Here is a 24743-nt window from a genome sequence, read left to right as displayed (position 1 = left end):
ACAGGTGGATTCCTTTGCGTCCGTGTCATTGCGTGAAAAGAAATTGGGAAATCCAAACAACTGTAATAAAGATTGTTTTTAACTTTCATCAGAATTTAAAATTTTAAAGGTAATCGTGCTTCCTTAGTTTTTATTCCTCTTTCAAATGTGGCTGGTTTCTGTGGCAACCCTCAGCCCTCAGACAATGGGACAAGGTACTTCGTGTGCTCACATGTGTATGGACTGTATATGAAGGAAAGTAAATAAATAGAATAACATTAATTTGCTTGCGTAATTTGCCATCACATAATTATTTTAATCATTTATTTCAGTCCTAATTAACGTCCGATACCTGTTCTCATGTTTTTGGTTGATTGTTTTCTCTCAGTGCAAGACTTCTTCCAGTCTGTAGCCCCAGTCTAATTTTTGTACCTCTACTGTTTTAAAATAAGATGTTTGGTAATGCTCATACATCCATACTGTCGAGATATTTCCAACAGATATAATCTCTAACGCGCTTACTGTATAATTCTTAAGATAAGAAACTCAAGAGATTAACATGACAGTTTTGTTTTTTGTTTTTTTAATATGGACAAGCGTAAAGTTAGAGGTCCTGAATACTGTGAATAAAGACAGTGTATAAGACTGTCTGCCACTGCAGTCTGTATGACAAATACAGCAGGTACACACAAGAATGTGAACATGTAGAACTCACTTGCAAATTTCTATAAAATCACTCAGGATGATTGGCCTATGGGGGATTTCAAAATTTAAAAAAAAAGAAGAAAAAAAAAGGAAGCAGAATTAAGAACTGAAAATGAAATGTATGATGTGGACACCAAAATGCCAACCACGAGGTAGGAGAATCTTTTTACCTTAGGAACTTTGAACAGCTCGCTGTTCATTGGCTGGATATAAGTGCTGTGGTGAGCTTGGTGTGTCTACTTTATTTATCTGCATGTTTTCATATCTCATGAAGATAGATAAAAATTAGAAACAAATTACACCAAATCAGATCAAGGAATGCAGACTCTTGCAAAATCTTTTTTTTCCTCCTGTTGCACAATGATAAAATAAAACGTTTGACATGACTTTAAGTCATGTTTCATTCTTAAAAATCAAAATGAAAGCAGAGCATATTAAACTCAACAGCTCTTCATGGGAAAGCCCATTATAAATATCAAAGGCATCACCTCACCCACCTTATGCTTCCATTCAGTGTCTGGACCCAAAGTTTATGAGAAATAACATGTAGGTGCTGCTGTGCTATAAACACGTTCTACCTCTGATTCACCCATGTTCAGCACCTCCAGATGTGTCACCTTGGTTTTCACTGCATCTCCCCACATTCTTTTCAAGTTTTACTTGGAGATAATATTTTCAAATGGTCATTATGAAAGATTAATCATCAAACAGATCAAAGGAGGGCAGTTCGAATAACGTACTTACGATAAATATGTTCTTTTGTGGCATTTTCTTACGATTCAAATTCTCTTCAACTGTTTTTTTTTTGTTGTTGTTTTTTTGTTTTTTTTTAATGTGAGGGCACTTAATCTGAAAAAGCTTTGAGAGGACCACGGCAAAGATAGAGGCAAAAGAGGTATGCGATTCTGAGATAAACAACTATTTAAATGGTTCCAGTTCTTGAAATATACATTCTCTGAGGATAAATCATTACCTTAATAGGCCTATTTGTTAAATACTCATTAAAATCAAACATCAACTTCAGCATTAGCTCGTGGACTTCAACAGAAAGGCAAAGTGGCAACAGTATTTTACTCCTTGACACATTCTTTGTTAAATGAAACAATACATTTGTTATGTGTTAAGTGCTGATAGATGATCAAGTCCTTTTTTTTTTTTTTTAAATTTCTTTTCATATTGTTCCACCATCACCTGCAATTCATCTGATGTCCGTCAGACATTGTCATATCACATGGCAGCTGATGGCCGAGGCAGTTTTCAGTAGAACCGTTGTTCTCGTTTGGTTACATCCAATTCCCTTGTGCAATATCTTGGTCTCTGATCATGGTATTGGATTTGGATGATCCGCCTGCACGTTGTCGGGAGTGAGATCTGAGTTTACCGCGTTCTTCTTGATACTAAAAACCTGAGTGATCTGGCGCCTAAAGGAGTGACAAAAGTAAAAGTAGAGCACCGGATCAAAACACAGGTGAAGGATAGCTAGTAGCAAAGTAGACTCTTTTGCCAGGAACAAGTGTCGTTTCAAACTGCAGTCCGTAACCTTCTGGGTCTGTGTGAATGTGTAGGGCATCCGCACGGCATGATACGGAACGAAGCATATCACGTAAGCGGCCGTTACCGTGGCAATGTTGTTAGTGGCTTCTCGAGCGCTAGCCTGCTCCTCGGGGCTACCCCCACGCATTCCCCACAACCTTTTTAGCACTAAGCCATTGGAGAGAAGCACAGCCATCGTGGCGTTCAGAAAAATAGCCATGCCCATGGACACGGAAAGTGTGTGCCAATGCTTTCCAAGCTCCTCCTTCAGGTCAGCGCAGGTTAGCGCCGGAGTGTACTGTACGTGTTCCTTAATCGGGATGGCCATGTTTGGCACGTTGTTGAAGAGCACGAGAAGCCAGACCACGGCCGACATCATGGCAGCAAAGCCTACTTCTTGAAGTCGGAAGAGCTTGGAGCTTCGGGTGATCTGGAGGTAGCGATGTACGCTAACAAAGGCTAGGAAGGTAATGGAGGCATACATGTTTATGTAGATGAGGACTCCGCTGACTCTACAGTGGAAGATGGTCAGTTTTTCGGACTTCACGCCAAGGTCTATGGCAATCTTGACGGGCAGTGCCAACATGAGCAGGAAGTCTGAGGTTAGCAGGTTAATCAAATAAACGTTCATGCATTTCTTGCCGATGCGGCCACGGATAAAGGCCCACAGTGCCACCAGGCAGCCAACCATACCCACAATGAAGATAAGGATGTAGAATGCTGCAAAGGGTACCATGTGATCATTTATCACACAGACTTCTGGAGGTGTCGTGGGACTAGTGAAGTTGGCAAAGGCTACCATATTTGGACAGGTCAGAAATATGGAGTCTTTAGAGATGCACCTAGGATTCAAAGAGATTCCAAATTTGTTAGACACACATGAGTGAAGTACACCGACACTCCTCTACGCGTTTGCTCTCCTACAAGATAAAACTGAAAGTATGCTATCCAGTTATAAAAAAAAAAAAAGTTAGCTTCTGACTGGGGTAACCGACCTACACATATACCTATACCTAAAAAAAAGATACCAGAAATGTTGTATTAAAATCCCATATATATAAGGGTTTACATGCATTGTTCTGGGGTTATTTGGCTGATAGTACGCAGTAAATCTCATCAGAAGACAATGAAAAAAAAAAATCAGGAACGAGACCACGTTGTTTACGGAGGCCACATCAGACATCTGTAGTTTTATTTTCGGTCAGACCCCCTGAATGAATGGGTCACTATAAGCGCGCCGTCTGTTTGAAGTGTGAAAATGAGTGTGAGCGCGTGGTTTAAAATAAAGACGGGAAGCAGGATGTGAGTTAACCACCTTTTTTTTTGTTTTTTTTTTTTTTTGCTCATGCAAAAGAGCCTTAAGAGACAAAACATTAGTGGTGACTTGTTTAAAGAACCACTGAAAATTTGGGTAATGCTCCCTAGAGGCGTGCTGTTGTAAACGTGTAAAAATGCACAGTATAATCATCGATAGATCATTATAGAGCAAGAAGTTTTCACAATACTCCTCTTTATCAGGAAGTTAGTCATGCTCTATCTGCCTTGTTGGGGATCTCCAATACACTAATCCAATAAGTCTGTCTGACATATTGGACTTTCATATATACTGGAGGCATGAAGAAAGAAAAAAAAACAGTGCGCAAAAATAACCTCTTGACGTTTCCTTTACACCTATGAGATCTGTGAGATCTGTGAATACAGAGATGTGGGAGAAACTCTTTGCTTCTTTCATTCTTTATGTTCATTTAAAAATAGATGTTGGTTCAGCTGAGTGACCAGTAGCTAAAGGTTTCTCTTTCACATTCTCCTCTCTGTACAAATTTAGAAGAGCTTTTAGGTTTTTCAAATGTCCACTCTCGCCCACAATGCAGTATTTACCAATAAATAACCTCCTTTGTGATACAGGGAAGTAGCGAACACAGTGATGTGCTCTGTGCACTTAACTCTGAAGAAGAGTGTGTGGAAGTGGAATACTTACAAAATAACTCAACGCAACAAGTATAAAATGCAAAAAAACAGCGACAAACTCACGTTCCTCGTCGTCACGTGAGCAAGGTATACGGACTTCTAGAATCTAGACTCTTCTCAAGCACACTTTTGCATTTCATTAACAGCATCATAACTTCATATTAATTCATATTATTTGTCATAATTGTTTCCAATTACTGATGACATCACAGATCAGTTGTCACCTCTTGGACTGCATTTCTTTCTTTTAAGATGTAATTATAATGATAATAAGGCAGATACACAGATATAATTAGAGAAGTAAAAAGCAGAAAAGCTGATGTTTAGTGTGTGTGGCTAAATTTTTAAAGGTCAGGGCAAACTCTCAGAGATCTGTGTCTACAACCAAACTGACCACATCCTTACCTAGGGCCGTGTGTGTCTGCAGTTCCGATAAGCCTTCAAAACGCGACTGTCTAAACCAAGAGGGGAAAAAAAAACACGTAAACCTTTGAAGAGCAAGATTATCAAGATCAAATTAAAGAGATATCTCTGATCACCAAAAGGCCAAATACGGAAAACTGGATCGCAAAAAAACAAAACAAATGTAAAATAGTCCACATGTGCTTCACTGAAAGCCCAACAAAACAAAAAAAAATGCGTAGCCAAGAGACATCATCTAGAGAACATCAAAGATAGAGAACGAAGAGATGTTAAGACACGTGTTAATTTTAGGCAAAATGTGGAACAACAAAGATAACTCACCACATAACTCACGCTATAAAAAGGCAAGAGGAAGCCTGGTAGAAACTCAGGCTTAAAGAGGCCGTAAGCTTAGCTCTCTTCTTCTGTCCTGCCCGGCATGACAAGAGAAAGCCTTCACTTTTCCCCTGTCCCCTCAGAACCTCCACACTCCGCAAGGTGTACTTTGACATTAAGCAAAAAGGAGGAAAAGCGTCAGACACCTCCCACAACCAGGGGTTGTGACGTAGCGGAAATCTGAAGTTTCCGTACTATCTGTCAGATGCGAGAAAAAAAAAAAAAAAACCTCTAACCATCCTTTGCTGTCTGTGAGAAGGATTTTATATGCTGCATAACGCAGGGTGACAACAGTTCCTGGTTAGCAGGTTATTTAAGCCGTGGGGTTGTGGTGTGAAAGAGAAGAGAGGCGAAACGGATCTCTTTGAGTCTTGCAGTATTTGCCTGTGGTTTCCTCTTCTAAACAGCCACAGCGTTGCTTAGGTATTGCACCAAAGTCTGCTTTTTAACACCCTTAACATAGTGGGAAATATTCATAGCCTCACTAAAATGAATCAAATTATTCATTTACAGACAGTAAAAAAAAGTTTATTTTTCACATCAACCATAGTAATTATAGTATTCTCAGTGCAATTCTATTATTCCATGAGCATGATAAACAGTTGAAGAGAAAACAAAAAATGAAAAAAAAAATTCCTTGTAACATGAACACTGGTAGAGATAAAGTATCACAGGAGAAAGAACAGGAGTTTGGTGGTACAAAATTTTGAAAGATCATAGGACTATTTCAGTCAAAAAAAAAAAAAAAGGGTCTTGAAAAAAGTAAGCTAACAGAAAATGTTATATCACTCTAAATGGCATTATCAAACATTGATCCTAAAACACAATACACTCATGTTGGGTTCTCTGCATTTTCAAAAAAAAGGTTATTTTTATCAACATTACAGAGGAATTTTCACTTGATTTGGTTTAATGCCTCATATGCAATGAACAGTTTTTCATCACCCCGACCAGCTCAGGAAAAAACTGCTGCTGATACGAGGTTTAAATAAAGCGTCTTTCAGTAAGGCCCATGATTTGTTCTCAGCTTGTTCAAAATACACTCTCGCGTCTCATTACGGTCGCAGACGTCCGACTGGCCCTTCTTATAAGCTCCGGGACGACGCTTGTCCTAGGGGTGGATAAGACGTCAGGTTTCTGTAATCCAAGCTGTGCCCGAAATGCTTTGCAAAAGATGAAATAGATCAGGGGGTCCAAACAGGCATTCAGTACAGACAGCAACACCGTTACTTCTTTGATGGTGTAGAAGGCCTGTAGCCAGGTGCAGTGATGAATCGAAGGTTTGAGAAAGGCGTAGGGCAGTCGTACAAGGTGGTAGGGCACGAAACAAATGCAAAAGACAACTACCAGCACTTGCATGTTACGCTTGGACTTGTTCAGTTTCTTACAGCCGGGTTTAGCCTGGCTAGAACGCTGCGCCTGCTGTATTCTGCGTGCCGTGCCACGATAAAGCAGTACTAAAGAAATCAGCACGAACAGGAAAACCACAGCAGAGCTGGTGTGGATCACTTTATAAAGCAGGCTCGTCAGCGGACTGTGCAGCATCTCGCAGCCAATGCAGCCCGGCGATGGAACGGTGCCCCAGGAGGAAGAAATCGACAAGACCAGGTAGGCAGAGGCGGGGGCCAGCAGGAAGACCCAGGTGGCTACCGAAATGTAACGGGCAGCGCGGACTGTCTGCAAAGCGTGGGTCTCCAATGGCCGGACGATCTTCATGTATCTGCAGTAGGAGAGGAGATTAAGAAAGAAGTTCAGAAATGTTTAGGGATACGGATAATTAACAAAGCATGTTCTTCACTGTTGATACTCATCATCTGAGTTCATGATACCCGGATCAGATACCAGCAAGTTGCATGCATTGGAAACACAGGACAGGAAACTACATACGTACCATGGGGAAATAAAACAGAGACAAAAATGTGGATGTAAAAGCCGCATTGTTTACACCGTACCTGTTTGCCGCAATATAATCCATAAACAAGATGCTGGCGTACATGTTAAGGTAGAACGCCGTGGCGCCGAAATTGCAGTAAACGTGACGCATTAGGACAGATTGACTCCCATAGTTGGCCACGCGTAACGGCAAGCAGAGACTAAGGAAGAAATCGGACGCCGCCAGATTCTTCAGATAGATCGTCACGCTGGAATGATGGCGTTGAGGTTTGCAGAAATACACTCGCATGGTGAAACCGTTCAGCACCACGCTCACAAGGATGATCACGCTGTATACAGCAATGAAGAAAGGGTGAGCAGGCACCTCTGCAAGACTGCAGCTCACGGTCGTATTGACCCTTGAGGTATTATTCAAACCACTTGTGAAATTCTGTAACTCTGTAGCTGCCATTGAGGTTACTGTCTTCATGCCTGTGGTGTCCATCTGAAACCAAAAGAGAAACGGAAACACAGAAGAGGTATGTGAAGGACATAATAGATTGTTGTTGACTTTAGTTGAGGGTATTCGTCGATTACTTTTTGCAGGCACTGCTGGTTAGCCTTCTTTGATGTCGTGACCTATTTCAGTGTAGCCTTTGCTACCCCCAGGTATGAGTCATGTTTTTTTTTTTTTTTACGCTGAAGTGAGAATACAGAATTAACAGGAGTTTTGGCCCACGTTTAGTCACCGTCCTCTGCGCTCAGAGCTTGTGTGAACTTGCATGGGATTCTGGGGGAATTTTTTTTATTGGTTTTGTTTGTTATTTTCACCCCTCCTTTAGCTCCCACTCTCACAACTGAAAACTACTGGTACTACTCACAGCACTCTGAAAAAGCATGACTGAACTATCAACATAATTCACTGCTATTTATCATGACGAAAAGCTGTTCATGTACCAAACAGTGTGATGGAAAACGTATTGATTTGGTTAAGTCTCAGGCTAGCGTTTTTTTTTTTTTTTATTATTTGTTATGCAACGTTATTGCAATGTAATGAACAAAGCAGGTTATTTAACTTGCCATTCTGTTATTGTGTCATCTTTTTGCCTGCAGCTTCAGTCCTTGCATTCAAGTGTTTATATAGTCTAACTACACACAGCGCCAGAACACCAGTACCATAGTGAGTACATTGTGATTGCTTTTTTTTTTTTTACATTTCAAATCCATCTCTTTTTGGTCTGTTATACCTTTTCTGAGAAAAGCTAACTTCTTTTGCAGCAGCTAACTCTTTACAGTGCCAAAGGACAAATGCAATAAATGAAACAATGCTTTCCAACACATGCGGGAATGAGTTGAAAAAAATCAACTTTTGCTTCATTTCATTTCAGTACTGCATCCATTTAAGTTTACTGCTGACTGAATAGGGGCCATGAAGAATGGTTTCTTGCGTTTATTGCTCATGCCTTGTACACTCACTTTTGTATTTAGGTTCGGTATAGGTTCCTTTGGCTGGACAAACTGCATGTCAGCCTCATTAAAATATGATAAAGTAGTAACATTTGAAAAAGTATATGGGCATTTGAATACTCTGGTACACGTGAGCTTGGTCATTTTAGGCACGGATGGTTAATGATAAATAACCTTTTGTGCATTATAAGTCTTTTATCTCATAATTACCTTAGTATAATAAGATAATTCATGTTTTGAAGACAACATTTTAGTAACATGTATTAAGATAAGAATTTTCTTTTGAATTTGTCCATATTTAAAACATATGCAATCACATACACTCAGTGAGACTCATACTTTTCTTTCGTTCACACTTTCATTCTCCTTTATATATTGCTGATAGACAAATCTATGCCTTAGCTGTAAACATTTTTGCCTTTTAGTTAACTTCCTCATACAGCCATGAGAACAATACATGCACAGTTTGTATTTTGACCAGAAAGAGTCCAACTATATGTAATGATCAGAGTGAAAGACAAAAACCCTAGTAGACCTAAAATATTTCTTTTACAGAAAATGTGTGTAATTTCAGCATGTTTCTCTGCAGTTACATTAGTGACTCAAGTCCCCTTTATCTTCTCTTGTACATTTGAACTTTTAAAAACCATTTGCTATCTTACATTTGTCGTTACTTTGTTTGTTTGTTTGTTTGTTCGTTCCTTTATGTGTGTACTAAGCAATGATATATTTTTTTGAACATATACATTTATTTTAGCAGCATTCATAGTATATTGTATTCGTCATATTTTCTATGATTTAAAATTAAATTCTTGTAAGACCACTTACCCCAGACAGTTATGATACCAAAGACTGCATGTGTGAGAAACTGCTCAGATCTGACTGTGTCTTTGGTTGATTACCACTACTTCCTTCTCTTAGCTTTGTTTTGATGAGAATGAGAGCTCAGCTGGATGGTCCGCTCACCACTTCAGACAATGAAAAAAAAAAAAAAAAAAAAAAAACGTGTAGAGACCGCCTTTACCGTAAATCTGATAAAATGTTGTGTGTTGAACTGTAGCACCATATGTTATATTAGTTATATCCTGTTTGTCAAGTTAAGTAGGCCAACTTCAAAAAAAAACAAAAAAATTATTCTCTTTTTTGTCGCCATTTTATAATTCATACATGTAGCAGAACAGAGAACAGGACAGGTGATTGTGTGGTCTGTGGTTGTTTAGACCTACGCAGATGAGGCAGAACAACGTGCAAAAAGGAACAACATGATGCTTTTTATGAATAATTGTTGTGAGAATTAATTTTATCGTTACATTTCAGTGTGCTGACAAACATGTCGAGGCCTGTTAAAACATGCTCTTTCTGTTTGAATTAGCTGGCTGAACATAGCGTTGAGAGGAATTATGAGGAATTATTCTTTTTGCGGATGTCTGATTTACACGTATTCGGTTAGTGCTTCAGTGGCAGTGACGTCTATACTGTATATGCAAGTCTTTTGCAGTGACTGGTATCCAAGGTAATGTCATTATGTTGTCAGTATGGAACTCCAAGCGTAAATTTGCATTACACTGGAAACACCTATGAGAGAGTTACTTTTCCAGGAATATGTTCAAAGGCTTCTCAAAACAAGCCAACAGAGAGAAATCAGTTGAAGGGAATTTTGAAACCTTAGATCAGGGAACAAGTCAGCTCAGAAATGCTAGTAGTCCAGCTGCCAATAAAGTCGTAACACAGCAGCGTTGTTTATTTAGTAGTAACCCATGAAACACGGGAAAGGGTAACAAATACAAACAATGTTTTCTGCGGTCAGGAACTCTTGCTACTTCTCATTATGATATGCATGTTGAGGAATTTGTGTCATGTGACTGATGAAAGCAATGATGAGATAATGAGAAGATACAAAATGGACTCAAGCCAAGTTGGTGGTGCCAGTAATCTACAAGGAAGTATGCTTGGAGACAGGCCATCCTATGTTACATAAAGCTTTTTTCACTGGGGCCGCCCCACCTGTGCAGTTCTTCCCCCTGGCCATGCAAATGCGCAGGTTTGCGTAACCACGTTTGACAACTAGCAGTTCAATAGACATTCTTGAAGAGTATTATGTTTAAGAGTCAAAACTGGGGAACAGTGGACTGCAGCAGGTCCTTATCTGCAAATTCTGAGAGTTTTGTGTCAGTCTGCATTTATGATGCGATAACTTGCTTGTAATGACAGCAATACGGAGGTTTTTATAAGATGTTTAAAAAGAGACATTTTAATTCATAAGTAAAAAGAAAAGTATTGTGGGTTTCAATAAGATCACAAAAATGTAAAACAAAAACAAGAACAAAACAAACGAAAAAAATTGATATGACACAACTGAAACCAGAGGGACGAATTCTTTCATACAGTGTCACTTCACATTCTGTTTGGACTGAGAGAATCCGAGGGCCTCCAGGACAATGTCTTTTATGTCACTTCTTAACCGTGTAACTGTGATGTATTTGTCATGCCAATAGTACTTCTCATTTGAAACAGTAGATGGCGCCAGAGCACAACGTCTGTGTATATTGATACGGTCTCTACAATAAGTTATTAAGTCAAGTCACACTTTACTGATGCTTGAATGGAAATTCATCAGAAGGAGAATAAATGAGAATGACTGACTTCTAGCCACTGAGTATTTCCTCCTCAGTGATAATGAAATGCATATAAATATTTAAATATCAAAATAGCATAAAGATATGATTTTGTTCTATCTTGGTTAAAAAGGTCTCTCTGTATTTACACGCAGGTTTTTACAAGCTCTTTACATAATGTTAGCATGCTAATACATGACATTAATATTTACGCATACGTTTTAGCGCTGTGGATAGTATGATGCAACAATGTACAGCCATGTCCTGCACAGAGTATCTGGTACGTGACTCAGGTATCTTTACACTTTACAGGCTCAGACTGTGTTAGTAAATGTTTACGAAAATACCCAACCTAAAGTTTGTGGCTAGCGCTTTGGTCATGTTTCTGTACAACGCATTCCTTTTCCAGTTACTTTACCTTTTTGTTTAACCTTAGTTCGACTCGCATTCAACCCACATCCTGGCCTTGCTCAGTCAAAGTTGTCTTTCCTTTAAAGCAAATGCAAGGTCAGAGCTTTTAACCCGTCTTTCAGCCACATTCATTTTTTTTTATCATTTTAAAGCAGTACACATGCAGTGTTTGTGAGAGCTGATGAGAATTTGAGACACAGGCTTATACGTTCCTGAATCCAGTTTGTTGCGTGTACGATGAGGTGCACAGTTTGTCCGCTCTTCCCTCGAAACACGCACGCACACATGCCAGCACACATTTACACGAGCGCGCACGCACATATCAACATACATTGTTGACTTTGCTCAATTCGATCGGAGATCCATTTCAGCTTCCCCCTTTCTTAAAGAGCCAGCTTGCAAAAAGAAACTAACACGTGCGGCGTTGTTTGCCTTTTCGTGTTTCCCTTCCTTCATCGTCTCCCCACAAAACATCAGCTTATGTCTGCTCTTCTCGTTTTTCTCCGCATGACATCTGTCCATCATCCTTCTCTCCAGTTCCTCTTGATGGTCTCTCTCTCACAAATTACTGACGGTGGCCCCGTTGGTGAGAGATGGACGTGGGCTGTCCGCGCGTGCTACTGACATCCTTCTCAGCAGGGACTCCCGGAAACTTCTGCACATGAGGAAATAGATGACCGGATCCAAGCACACGTTGAACGCCGAGAGGAACAGCGTGGCCTCTTTGGCCTGAAAAAGCATGAAACGGCTTTGTAAGCTGAACCCAGAATCCGGGCTCTGACTGAGCGTGTAGGGTACGCGCGTCACGTGGTAAGGCACAAAACAAATGAAAAACACCGCCAGCAGGCTAAAGATGCTACGGTTAGACTTGCGCCTGGCCTCGCTACCATCCCTTTGCACCCGCCGGTACGACTGGTAGATCCGATGGGCGATGGAGGTGTAGCAGAACACCAGAAGCAACAGCGCCACCCAGAAAATGCCCACGGCCAGCAGGCTGGACACCTTGTGCCAGCTCGAACCGAGCGGGCTCTTCAAGGCCATGCAAGAGCGCTTGGCACCCTCCTTAACGGGTTGGTTGGTCAACACAGTGTTAGGAAACATACAGAGCAGCATCAACGCCCAGACCAACAGGGCCAGAGCCTTCGCGGCGGGCGCCCGCTGCAGGAGAGAGAGAGCGCGGGACGAATGCAGATGGAGGGAGGAGGGCGAACTGGAGGTGTGGACGATCTTGACATAGCGTTCCAGGCTAATGAGGCTCATGAAGACAATTCCAGTGTACAGGCTGAGGTAGAAGAGCACAGCTGTATAGCGGCACACAATCAGCTGCAGGGTCCAGCCTCCGTAGCCCAGTTCGCTGGCCACACGCCACGGGAAACTGAGCAGCATCAGAAGGTCTGCCACCACCATGTTCTTCAGGTAAACAACGAGAGCGGAGGAACTGGGCATTCCGAAGAAAATCCAAGCGGCCATGCTGTTCAACACCAAGCCAACGACACAGATCAGTGCGTACATGATGGGCAGAACCTGGCGCGTGAATACGCTGTTAAAATCGGTTTTGTTGCCTGCTGTAGTCAGGTTGCTGGAGTTAGCATAATCCATATCTGAAAAATACGCAAGGGATACGGTTAACGCGACAATTCCTAATCGCAATGATAAAGAAATCGTTTATGGAAAGTGGTTGATTTTCTAGTAAACTGCTGTTCATTATCCCTACTGGAATATCTGGATTAAAAATTACAATCCCCATGAACATAGTCAGATCATAATCGGACATAAAGAAGAAGAAGCGGCTAATAAAACGACAGTCGTGGAATGTAACGAAGTACAAGTACTTCGTTACTGTACTTAAGTACATTTTTCATGTATCTGTACTTTACTTAAGTAGATTTAGTTGTGGGTACTTTTGACTTTTACTCCACTACATTTTACAGCAAGTATCTATACTTTCTACTCCATTACATTTCTACAATGCGTTGCGTTACACGTTACAGTCACATTGCGTTTTTTTTTGTTTGTTTGTTAGTTTTAAAGTAATCAATGGCGAGAGGGGAACTGGTCCACTGAACCAATCAAGGCGGGCAGGTAATGTTAGACCCTCCTTCAACACGAGCGGGGCGCGCCCGCAGCAGCAGCAGCAGCACTAACCGGTGATAAAACACCCAAAATGGATTCGAGAAAGGCCACCACGGAGATTCAGCCATTAGACATGGGCCACCCATGACCTTATTTAAAAGAGTTATTTGAGATAAGCAGTTCTAAAAATGATCCATGGAGATTCCGGTGCCATCCTTGTCTCCCTCGAAAACACGAGATACTAGCTTTCAAAAATTCGCCGTCAAATTTGAAGAAACATATTGAGGTAAATTAGGTTGCTAACGATACCTGACTTTTGCATGTTAAATTAATTTAGGTTAGTGAAGTCTTATGTAACCTTGGCTAGCCTCTTGCTCAAATGCACCACTGGCAACAAGTAAACACGATTAAATTATTATAATCTAGCGTTAACTGGCAAGTAACACATGCGTGTTGCTAACGCAATGTAGTCTTGGTCCTGGGTGTTTGCTTGGATGCTAGATCCCGGGAACAGCGGTGGTTATGTTGCTTGTGTGGCTAGGGGCTCTTTAGCCCTGTGCTCCTTCAGAAATAAGGTTCAAAATTAGTTGGTATTATAGAATGACAGGATTAACATCGTAGTAATTACTTTAAAGATACCTTTGTCTTAATTACACTAAAACGGAATTTAAAAGTCAGACTGTCAACCCTACTTGGCATGCTCAATATTGAGCCAAACCAAATATCCATCTCCTGTAAGAACAGTCTGGCAAAAGTATAAATTTTGTAATAGATGCAGTCAATATAACACAATGGTTTTGCATTGTGTTATATTGTGTTTATTTTATTTACAGTTAAATAAAAACTTTCAAAGGTATAATCAGTCCTCTTATAATATATAATCAGTATAATCAGTCTTATTTTGCTTAATGGCATTTAACTCTGCAGGTCACCCCTGAAATTCTGATTCACAGAATCGTAAGTCCAAGTGTGAACTGTGTCACAGAGGGTAAACACAATAAAAACAATAACCTTTCAAATAATTGATAAGAGATTGTTTGCCAGTGTTATCAGTAGCATCATCTGCAGCATTATTAATTAAAATGGCACAGCCAATACTATTGATGTATTGAACAAAATATGCATACAGTAGGCACACAATGATATTGTAGACCATTAGGGAATACATTCAGCAAGTACTTTTACTTTTAATACTTTAAGTATATTTAAAAGCAGGTACTTACTTACTTTTACCCAAGTAAAAAGGTTAATGTGGTACTTTTACTTTTACTAGAGTACATTTTTGTCTGTTTATTTGTACTTTTACTTAAATACAGTGTTTGAGTACTTCCTCCACCACTGTAAAACGAATACCCAAGTCTCAGGATTAGTCTGTTTTTTGTGAGTTATATAAATACACAGAGAGTGACGCAGATGTGACAAAGAATGATAACGGGAATGAAAGAGAAATATTTGAGTGCACATTTCCTAAATCGCAGTTAAATGACAAGAGAAGAGCACTTCCTCATTCAACTTTTTTTTTTTTTTTTCTGTGGGTATTCTTACGTACGTCTATGTATCTACATATTTAAACATCAGTAAAATAGTCATTTTAATGTAGAAGTAGATTATAATTTTTTTAAAAAAAAAAGTTTGGTATTTGTTTACTGTCATTTTTGGATTGTTCTGTTTTGCTTTGCTTTTAAGCATTATTTAGAATTCGTTCCTTGGACACTGCTAACAAATTATGTCGTCTTCTGTAAAGTCCATGAATAATGTTGTTTTGTCACCGAGAGGTAAGAAACACTGACTACTAAGATTACATCAGACTACACTAGACCACTGGCTCTAACTTCATCGGACATTAAAGCCATATTCAATTTACACACGTAATCATTTTTCTGACACAGGTAAAATGCTCTCTGAAATATAAGACATGTAACAGATTTAAGTACTCACACATATCCACAGTATCAAATAAGCATTAAATAAAGTGAGACAAACACAAACTGTTGATTACAGCAGACACAAACCTTTTAAGTGAAGTGGCCTTTAGTCTGAAAGATGAAAGACGAAAAAGTGAAGATGTGATCAGAAAAAGTGCTACTGTCGGTGGCACTATCTTTCCCTCTCTCTTTCTCTCTGCCTGTTTTGAAGATATGATAAGGGACGTCTTCCTGTCCTCCCCTTCATGGTCGGAAATCTCACCCACGAAGAGCAGACTCTGTCAGCACCTCCACTGCACACACTTAACCTATATTTTACTGTTTTCTCTGGTGGAGCTCTCCCCTTCTCTCTCTCTCTCTCTCTCTCTCTCTCTCTCTCTCTCTCTTGCTCTCTATCGCCCTCCCTCTCTGAAACTCTGAAACTCCTTCAGCTCTCTGAGATAGGAAGGAAGTTTATCTCACAAGCAGTGTTGCAAATGGTACCTAATTTGGGTGTGCGCTCACTGCCCCTAGTGTGTGTGTGCTTACTGCCCACTGCTCTTAGTGAGTGTGTGTGTGTGTGTGTGTGTGTGTGTGTGTGTGTGTGTGTGTTTGTGCGTGTGGGTGCACATGCATGTTCACCATTGCCTCAGATGGGTTCAAATGCAGAAGTCAAATTTCTCAGTTCGTGAGGCTAATAAAGCTATTAAACTTTAAACTTAAACTTCCACCAGTTTCCTATCAGTTGATTTGTGGGTGGTTTCATTTCTAAGTTAAATATGACCCACTTTTCTGACACAGAGCAGGTGAACCTCACTGTCACCGCAGGTTAGTTTGCATCACTAGAGAAAGAAAGAAAAAAAAAGATTCAGCATGCTGCACCATCTCTGTGTTCTTGCCCTCATGGTAGTCTAATGGCCCAAGTCAAAATGTCTTCATCTTTGAACTGGTGAATCCTCTTCCTTTTGATAACAAATAGAAAAGGGCATTTTGCTCTGTTCAGTGATGTGTTATAAAAAATAAAAAAAATCATGGGTTCTAAGGAGACCCTCTGTCACTATCAAGATTTGGTCTGAGGTCAAAAGGAAGTAGAAGTGACTGGAATATGATCATTTTTAATGTGGTTTTAACAGAGGTCTGGAACTTATGATCCAACAAAAGGAAAAAGGGGATCTGAAAACTTACCAAGACATGAAAAATGAAACAGAAAACACAGAAAATAGAACACTCGCATTGATTTCTCCGTTTGACTCAAGCTTTCAGCATTTGTGTTCCAGCTGTGATTTCGGTTGCCTCATCATCTCAGCTTACGTTATTTCTACTAACACAAAAGACGTCCCTGGGAGGGAATAGAAGAAATGAAAGGAAGAAAAAAAAAATAGGAAATTAAAAATTTGCTTTGTGTTGTTTTTTGGTTCAGTGGTGCCAGTAATGTGGTGGGAACCAAGCAGAGATTCAGACTGGTTGGGTTGTGTGCAGGTGATGCCGACAGGACCTTGGGTAATGATCATATTGATAGATTACTGGATAAAATGCATGAGGCAGGACAGATATTTGTGTCTGGGGTTACTAAAGTGCATTGTGGGAGAAAGAGTGACTTTAGCACTTCTGTGCTAAACTGACTTTAGGACAATTTCTAATAATAAGAGAGTTTGGTGCTCTAGCTGGCTGAGATAGAGATATGAACACATATATAGATACGGATGTAAGTCTTAGAGAGGCCAACATTAAGCACAACCAACAGTCAGGAGGTGTCAGAACTGACTTTACTGACAATGGTTAGCATTTTGGAGCATGATTTATATGATGGAATAACATTTTTCTTTGAGGTTTATGCCTTTTATTGCACATGTGAATTGTGATATTGTCCATTTTTTTGTTTTCATAGCTGTGTTTCTGTAACTTGTAAGTGCTTTGTAAGCAGCTGAGTTTTTTTTTTTTTTTTTTTTTTTTTAATGATTTTTCTAAATGCATCAAGTCTGAACCTTTTTGGCATCTGACCAGAAGTAGGCGTTGTTTATGCCTTGGAAGTGGGAAGATGTGTCCTGTGTAACAACCTTGCCCCACCCCCCCCCACCCCCAGTCCCTCCAGTTTCCACCCGCTCAGCATCTCTGATCTACCTGTCAACAGCCTCATCACCAGTCACCCTTATCATCTCCCTCACCTGTCTCCACCTGGTTAAGTCTCGATTCGTTCCCCTGTCTATACCCCTGTGTTTTACTTCTCCTTTGCAAAGTCTATTCTTGTGAAAGCATACACTAAGCCCTTTAAGTCTATTTCGAGTTCCTGTTGCGAATCCTGTCTAATTTGTCAGTCTGGTCTGTTCGTGCTCTGTTTGTACCCTGCCCTGTCTCCAGATGAATTCAGTCTGTGCAGTCTGAGACACATGCGAGCAATGCGATTACTACACCTGTGTAATTTACCTGATTTAATGTAATGAACCTGAGTTACATGTTCAGAATTACTGGCGAAAAAGAAAAGAACAGACATGATCGGAAAAGAAAGGGGTTGTGGAGAAGTTTTCACCAGGAAAAATCATCAAAGGATCAACGCGTCACACGAACACATCCACACATCAGCAGTCCGAGGGAGTGTCATGGTGACTGAATATTATCCACATGAAAAACTGTATTTGCAGAAAAGAGCCTTAATCATATCCAGACTTTTACAAGGTCACATTTAGGTAAAATTCAAACTAGGCCCTCATTATTCCCATTGTTTCCAGCTCTGAGGATGACAGCATAAGAGCGTATCCAATCTCAGCTATCGCGGTCACCACAATGCCTGAAATCCTAAATCAACAGAATTATTTTAAGGTACGAAAAATTCAAAAGCAAGTGCTTTATCTTTTAATAAACGTATGTGCTATACAAGTCTCGTTGTGCTAAAATCTCTTTCCTGCATTGTAGACAGATCCAAATTTATCTTCACTGGCCCAGTCTTTGTCCTGTTGTGATACAGAAGTAGACCTGTGGAGAGCAAAGAGAAGATGCAAAAGGCTTGAAAGACACACAGGAAAGAGAGGAGAGAAGCCACAGGAAGGAGACAAGAGAGCCAGAAAAGCGGAGGACAAATCACACGTTCTGAAATTAGCAGCTACATCCTCGCGGTATTGTAACCGCTAGTATTTTTAACTCCCAGCAGGAGTTGAGTTTGTTCCGATCATTCTGACAAACTGTTTGGGGGTGAATCTGGGATGTGTTTTCATCATCTCTGACTGGTACCATCATTAATAACACAAATCAATAAATTAAGATGACAAACCTCACTGTTCTTCTTTTGTGTGTGTGTGTGTGTGTGTGTGTGTGTTTATATGTGTCTTCAGTGTCATTCCGACGAATGATGTAATTCTTCAGTAATAAGAGCAGGACAAGTCACACTCATATATTGTCTCTGTGGAGTCAGCATCATTCAACACTGGGAGGCACTAGTGTTTTCCCGCCATAGCAAGCCACAGAGATTATACCGTGGTAACAAATTACACTAGACCATGGGCACTCAGGTCTGGCCCCTGTATTGCTTTTTCTAGTAACAAGTGTTTTTAACGAGTTGACTAGCGACAGTGTTGTCACACCTGAATCTTCTGTAAGGAGAGGGTGAAAAATCTGTTGCACGTGTTCGTTGAAGATCATGTGATGATAAAGCCTTTGTTACAGAGAGTTGAGGAAAAACTTACATGACGTGCCCAGATGTTAGGACTATTCAGAGTCAGAGTTCAGCTAAACTTGGTCACAGATGTTTAGTTTCAGAAAGAAAAAGTTTGTAAAATAGAGTTTGCGTCTGAGTGCGTGTTGTTTGGAGGAAAATAATATGTTGGCAAACTAGAGATTTGAGTCGCCTCTGTGTAAACTGATTTTGAAATGTATTTGATTTTCTGACAGAAATAAGAGATATTAAATGATGCTGTGTATAAATGACTGTTTACGGAAGCCTAAGTGTCTGGATTCTTTTACCATCAGCGAAAAATTTGTTTACTTTAGTTTACATCAAACCATTCTATTTACCCAGCGGAACAAACATTTGCAGCTGGAAGTTCAAAACAACATGTACAGCGGTTCTTATCCGGAACTATGGGAATTACGTTATCTAAATATACTATTTCGGACATTTCCTACAGGAGAAATTTAATGCCTAAGGTGTTCAAAAACATCTTTATTATCACAGTAATGAACAGAGTTGGGTATATTATTGAAAATATTCATTCACAACACACTCTGCTATAAGCTATCATATAACAAGATTATTACAATATGTCCACTGCATGTTGAGAAAAACAAATGCAAAAATACTGAAACATCTGAAGAACTACACAAACATATACAATAAATAAGAAATATGTTAAGCTTCAAGTTCGATCACATTTAGAGTGAAAACAAAATGAATCACATAAATATTTTACAACCATCTCACAACCAAGTCAACACTTTGACATTTGCTTCTATAATAAATAATAAAGACTTCAAAGAAGAAAACTACGAGAAATAAAGAATGAACGAAACATTTTGTGATAAGTTATAGTGTAGGATTGGGCTGAGAAGCATTCAAGAGTGAAAAGATGAGAATGCAAAACAAATACATAAGTGTTAACGATTTCATCATGACCTCAATATTTAACACTATACTCTTCTGACTCACTTCTCCCTATATAAAGATATTGCACAATCGTGATGTAATTCTCATCTTTTCTTGCTTAGCCTCTTTTCCTATAATGCGTTAGAGAGATGCATGTTGAGATCTGTTGTATCATCACATTCTACATCTTTAGTCTTGATTTGGGTGTTATATTTTTAGCCCGTGTGACAACCAAGTGCCTCAGACCACAAGAAATCCACGTGAATCCAATCTAGACCGCCATCTGCTCTAGAGGTTGTGGTTTTTTTTTTTCTGGTTCTGACCATAAATGGTAGGAGTCATGCCTGATGACTTCGCTGAATGACACTTTGCTGCTTTTTTACACCAGCAGCGATGATGAGTCAGTCCTTCAAGTTACACAAACTTCAAATGACAACCTCTATTGGGGCTGGAGCAACCTGCAGCACACACACAAGAGAAAGAGGATAAGATAAGTTGCTTGACTGAAATGATGTGTCTCACGATGAACATAACCAACAGATGAGCAGCGATATGCAAATGCGCGGATATTTTTCGTACTTTGTTGTTGCGAAAGCCAGGGCCAAAGATCATCCCCAGGAAGGCATTGAGCGTTTGTAGCGCACAGAGAAAGACCTGCAGTCCACTGGCTGCCAGGAGAATAAAGAAGAGCACCGTGTTCCACAGCACCACACCATATGGCTCCATACATGCGGAGGCACAGAGTTTTGACTCATATAGGCGGCTTGCACTACACGTACACACACACACACACACACACACACACATACAGACAGAGACAGATCCATAAAGATGAGGTGAGGTAGTCAAACGCTTACTGTGCGACAAACAAGAAATGTACATATTTAAAACCAAAAAAAAAATGCTATATACTGTACATGAACAACTCGTGTTTGAGGATTTAAAGGAGAAACTCGTACGAGCGCCACACGCTAAGCTGTAAAGCTAACACTTTAAGATGTAAATCTCTGAATGATGTGTCCAAACAGAACAGGCTGTGGTTCTGCTGTGACTGCGATAGACACTGTGAAAGAGGTGGACACTCACAGGTTGCACACGGGTACCCGTCCCCATTCCGGACAGCCAGTGGAGTTATGCAGGCAGTGGGGCCCGTTGGAAAGCCCCGCGCCGCTCACTAAGGCGCTGAAACCAGCTGCTGCCATGGCAACACTGGAGTAAGCGATCTGACACATCATCTGAAAACAAAACAAAAAAGAAAGGCGGCCAAGTTTAAGACCTCGAAGATCCAAAAGTCCGCTCTACGGTTTATCATCTTCGCAGCTGGAACATCCAAACTGATCTTGATGATGACTAGAGTCAGTGTTGCAGTTTATCCGAAACATGTTTTGACTAGATGTAGATCAGGATTCTGTGAAAGTCACTATCGTGTTCTCGTAAAACAAACAAACAAACAAACAAAATGAAAACCTTTTTTTTTTCCTAATCATCGGTTCAGTCAGAACAATTTTCAAGCATTTATGAGATGCCGACATAAAAATGAGCATCAGGTTTGACCTGACATGTGCATTTCTGATACAGTCATCTAAAGGCACCCTCACAGAACATCTGATAACGCGCACACACACACACACATATTACACACCTCCATCCTGAAACTGCAGCTATTTGTCTTTTGTGCGCTTGACACATACCCACGAGCAGCCACAAGCACCTGAGAGAGAGAGAGAGAGAGAGAGAGGAAAAAAAAGAGCTGATTACCATCTTCACTTTGCAATAAAAAAATTCTGTGACAGATGTGAGAAAAACACCGATAACGACACAGCAGAAAAAAACAACACAGCTGTCACATGACAAACAAAAACAGTCATGCGCAGAGTCAACAGACGGATGACACGCTAGAGTCAGGTAGGGATTTTTGCCAAAAAAAAAGAGAAAAAGACAGCCCAGAGAAGTAGTTTGACCTTATTTGGTCAAAGGGGGATGCCACTCTTTTCCTTTTCCTTCTTTTTATTGGTATTGTGCCATGTGGCAACATTGACTCATTCAGAGGTGTGACGAGAGGAATATACTTATGATGCAAACCAAGATTTCATTCTAGTCAGAATAACAGTTTCCAAACACCCAACGTAAAAAACACATATTTAAAAGAAAGTATCTCGAAAATTAGAAAAATAATTAGAAAGGTAAAAAAAGAAAAGAAAGGAAAAAACCAAAAGAACAATACTGAGACACAGCAATGACCAAAGTGGGGGGAACATTACAATGGGAAAACAAGAATGACAAAAGCCAGAAGGAAAGTTACAAAAAAACATTCTAGGCGATGTTGCATATCTGGGGAATCTCAGAAGGGGTTTCATTCAGTCTTGGTGATTAGAAAAGAAAAATGATACATCGGTTTCTCGTGGCTTCATAAATCCATGGTTCAGAATTGTATCACCCTCTTTTACTACTTCATACACACACACACACACACACACACACACACACAGAATACTTACCAGAAAACCATTTGCCCAGAATCCTGTACACAGTGCCGCCTCTCTGGTCACATGACGCTCTGCCAGGTAACGTATTTGCAGGTTGGGGAAGAGCAGCAGTGTGTTTGCCAGCATGCACACCACAGCCAGCGGGACGAGGGACAGACCAATACAGTGAGAGCATCGAGCAACACACATCCTTAGAGCTCCTGAGTGGACAGAGATATAATACCATCACCTACTCTTATTCCATTGTCATTCATGATTGACATATAACCATGTCAACGGCTGCACAGAACCATTTGACCACCACAGTCTCAAACGCGTAACTTCAGAGGACGCTTCATGAGGAATGAGCCGTACAGGAAATTGATCATACTACAAATCGTAGACAATCCAGCACAGAAGCAAATGAATTACTTACCTGAATGAGTGAGACAGACTGTGCGGTATAATAGGAATTGAAAGAGACCAAGAGATGGGTTTTCCGTGCAAACTCAGAGCCAATGAGGAACCCCAGTGAGGCACGCTTGAAATATATCCACTTATTTCCTCACTGACACGCCCACAATCCACAAAGCCCACGAGCTCATGCACAACGAGCGTGATACGTCACGAAGTGATGAAAACGAAAAAACTAGCTGAGGTCCGTAACTGTGATGTCATCTTCTTGTTGTATGCATTACACATATTTGCTTACTGTACATAAAACGCGCTCCAAATACATAGCTTTCATTATTGTGACGTGTAAACACCCGGAAGAATCGTGATCTTTATATTCTGCTTGGAATATCCACTTATATATGTATATGTGCATATGTGTACATATAAATATATATACACACATATATCTCACTACCTACCAGTAATCCATATTTGGATTTTGCCATTTGAGTTGAATTGACATTAAAATTGACATTAAAAAAAAAACAGTTCAACCTAAAAATGAGACCAGGGCCCATTTTTTCCAACTTCCCATCCACCTTCAGAGAACGAACTGGGTTTATTTTGGGTGTTTTTGGAGGAAGTTATGGGTGGGTTGATTCAGCCCAGTTTATGAGCCCCACGCAAGCTGGGAAAGAGAAGAGGTCAGAGGTAAGAATGCCTTCCCTGTGAACAGGCTCGAACCAGGTTTATACTCCTGTCTTCATTCACTTTAATGTTTCATAAAACTGATAAGAAAATTGGGTGCATTCACGTAAAGCCTCACCACATGTTTGTGGATCTCATCTGACCATGTCTGGAAAGGACCTAAAGGCTGTTCAAAAACCCCAACCTTCTGTCATGGACCTTTTTACCCATGATCCTGCACATGTCCCATCAGAGGTATAATCCTCATTGTATGACAAAGCAAAACAGAACAATGAATCGTTAAATGAACAGTTCTTTACCATAAACGCTTTGTTGATGTACTATTCATGTAATAGCATGCCGAAAGCCATTCGAATGCTGTTGAAAACCTTGCTGAAAGACAGAAATATATATACAGGAGTGCATACATTACACATACATTGAATTTGTTAAACCCATCTAACATAACTGAACAGGACTGAACCATTTACATTACAGTCTGGGTTTCGGGCAGAGTGCTCATCCGGTCATTCGAGTCCAGCGGACGTGACCGACCGAATGCACTCCAACGGGCATTCAGGACAATCTTAATGCTCCTCTAACGGGACAAGCTGCTCCTCTCTCAACATCGCTGCATGTTAAGAAACGAGACAATCCTAGCCTGGAGTAAAAAAAAAAAAAAAAAAAAAGTCGGTTAACCGCAAAACGTCTTATGTCCGCGTGTGTGTGTGTGAGTGAACAGCGGGAACACTGGTGACTCAAGGCACCCCCATGCTGCTGTGTCATGTCGTTCATACTCTTTAACCGCGTCGAAGAAGGAACACGACCAAGCTGTGCTCGGCGGTTGAGCAACAGCAGCGTGTTGAGTTTCAGGTCCTATAAGAGAAGAGGCCCTACATAAAGAAGCCAGTGGCTGAACACAGAGATCTTATGATCTTCAGACAACCGCAACGGGCAGAAAAGACGCGACAGAAGACGCTCGCTCCAAACTCTCGTTCTATCACGTATAACCATAACATCATGCGGCGCAAAGTGGGTTTCTGAACATGATGAACTGACAGTTTGTGGTTAAGAACAAACAAACAAAAAAAAAAAGTGAGAGAACCTATTCTTTCAACTGACATCCATACATGGATATGGTAGAAATAATAAAAGTGTTGAACTTGCTTTATTTAAACTTACTTTATTTATTGAAGCGATTAAAGATCCACATTTAAACACAACGTAGATCTGTTCAAAACAAGACCGGAGCTTTTATATATATATATATATATATATATATATATATATATATATA

The 24743-nt window shown here is 40.2% G+C and overlaps 4 protein-coding genes across 4 annotated transcripts; all 4 read right to left on the bottom strand.

Moving 5' to 3' along the window:
• Window positions 1-2005: 2005 nt before the first annotated feature.
• On the bottom strand, window positions 2006-3019 carry gpr171 (G protein-coupled receptor 171). Its single transcript, XM_030777997.1, has one exon. The coding sequence runs from the start codon at window positions 3017-3019 to the stop codon at window positions 2006-2008; it is 1014 nt and encodes a 337-aa protein (XP_030633857.1).
• A 2996-nt stretch (window positions 3020-6015) lies between these two features.
• On the bottom strand, window positions 6016-7276 carry LOC115815026 (P2Y purinoceptor 14-like). Its single transcript, XM_030777996.1, has 2 exons — window positions 6936-7276; window positions 6016-6703 (listed from the first exon to the last, which is right to left on the bottom strand). Exons 1-2 carry the CDS (start codon window positions 7163-7165, stop codon window positions 6016-6018), a joined length of 918 nt encoding a protein of 305 aa, XP_030633856.1. The 5' UTR covers window positions 7166-7276.
• Window positions 7277-11906: 4630 nt separating this feature from the next.
• On the bottom strand, window positions 11907-12947 carry LOC115814530 (P2Y purinoceptor 14). The gene has a single exon (XM_030777414.1). The coding sequence runs from the start codon at window positions 12945-12947 to the stop codon at window positions 11907-11909; it is 1041 nt and encodes a 346-aa protein (XP_030633274.1).
• Window positions 12948-19523: 6576 nt separating this feature from the next.
• On the bottom strand, window positions 19524-22573 carry LOC115815025 (transmembrane 4 L6 family member 1). The gene is made up of 5 exons (XM_030777995.1): window positions 22397-22573; window positions 21541-21609; window positions 20985-21133; window positions 20478-20667; window positions 19524-20356 (listed from the first exon to the last, which is right to left on the bottom strand). Exons 1-5 carry the CDS (start codon window positions 22571-22573, stop codon window positions 20324-20326), a joined length of 618 nt encoding a protein of 205 aa, XP_030633855.1. The 3' UTR covers window positions 19524-20323.
• Window positions 22574-24743: the final 2170 nt, after the last annotated feature.

Source organism: Chanos chanos, chromosome 6 (assembly GCF_902362185.1).
Source record: "Chanos chanos chromosome 6, fChaCha1.1, whole genome shotgun sequence".
In the NCBI taxonomy this organism is placed as follows: domain Eukaryota; kingdom Metazoa; phylum Chordata; class Actinopteri; order Gonorynchiformes; family Chanidae; genus Chanos; species Chanos chanos.
The sequence above is the reverse complement of the archived record's forward strand: the minus strand, read 5'-3'. Positions and strand labels throughout refer to the sequence as shown.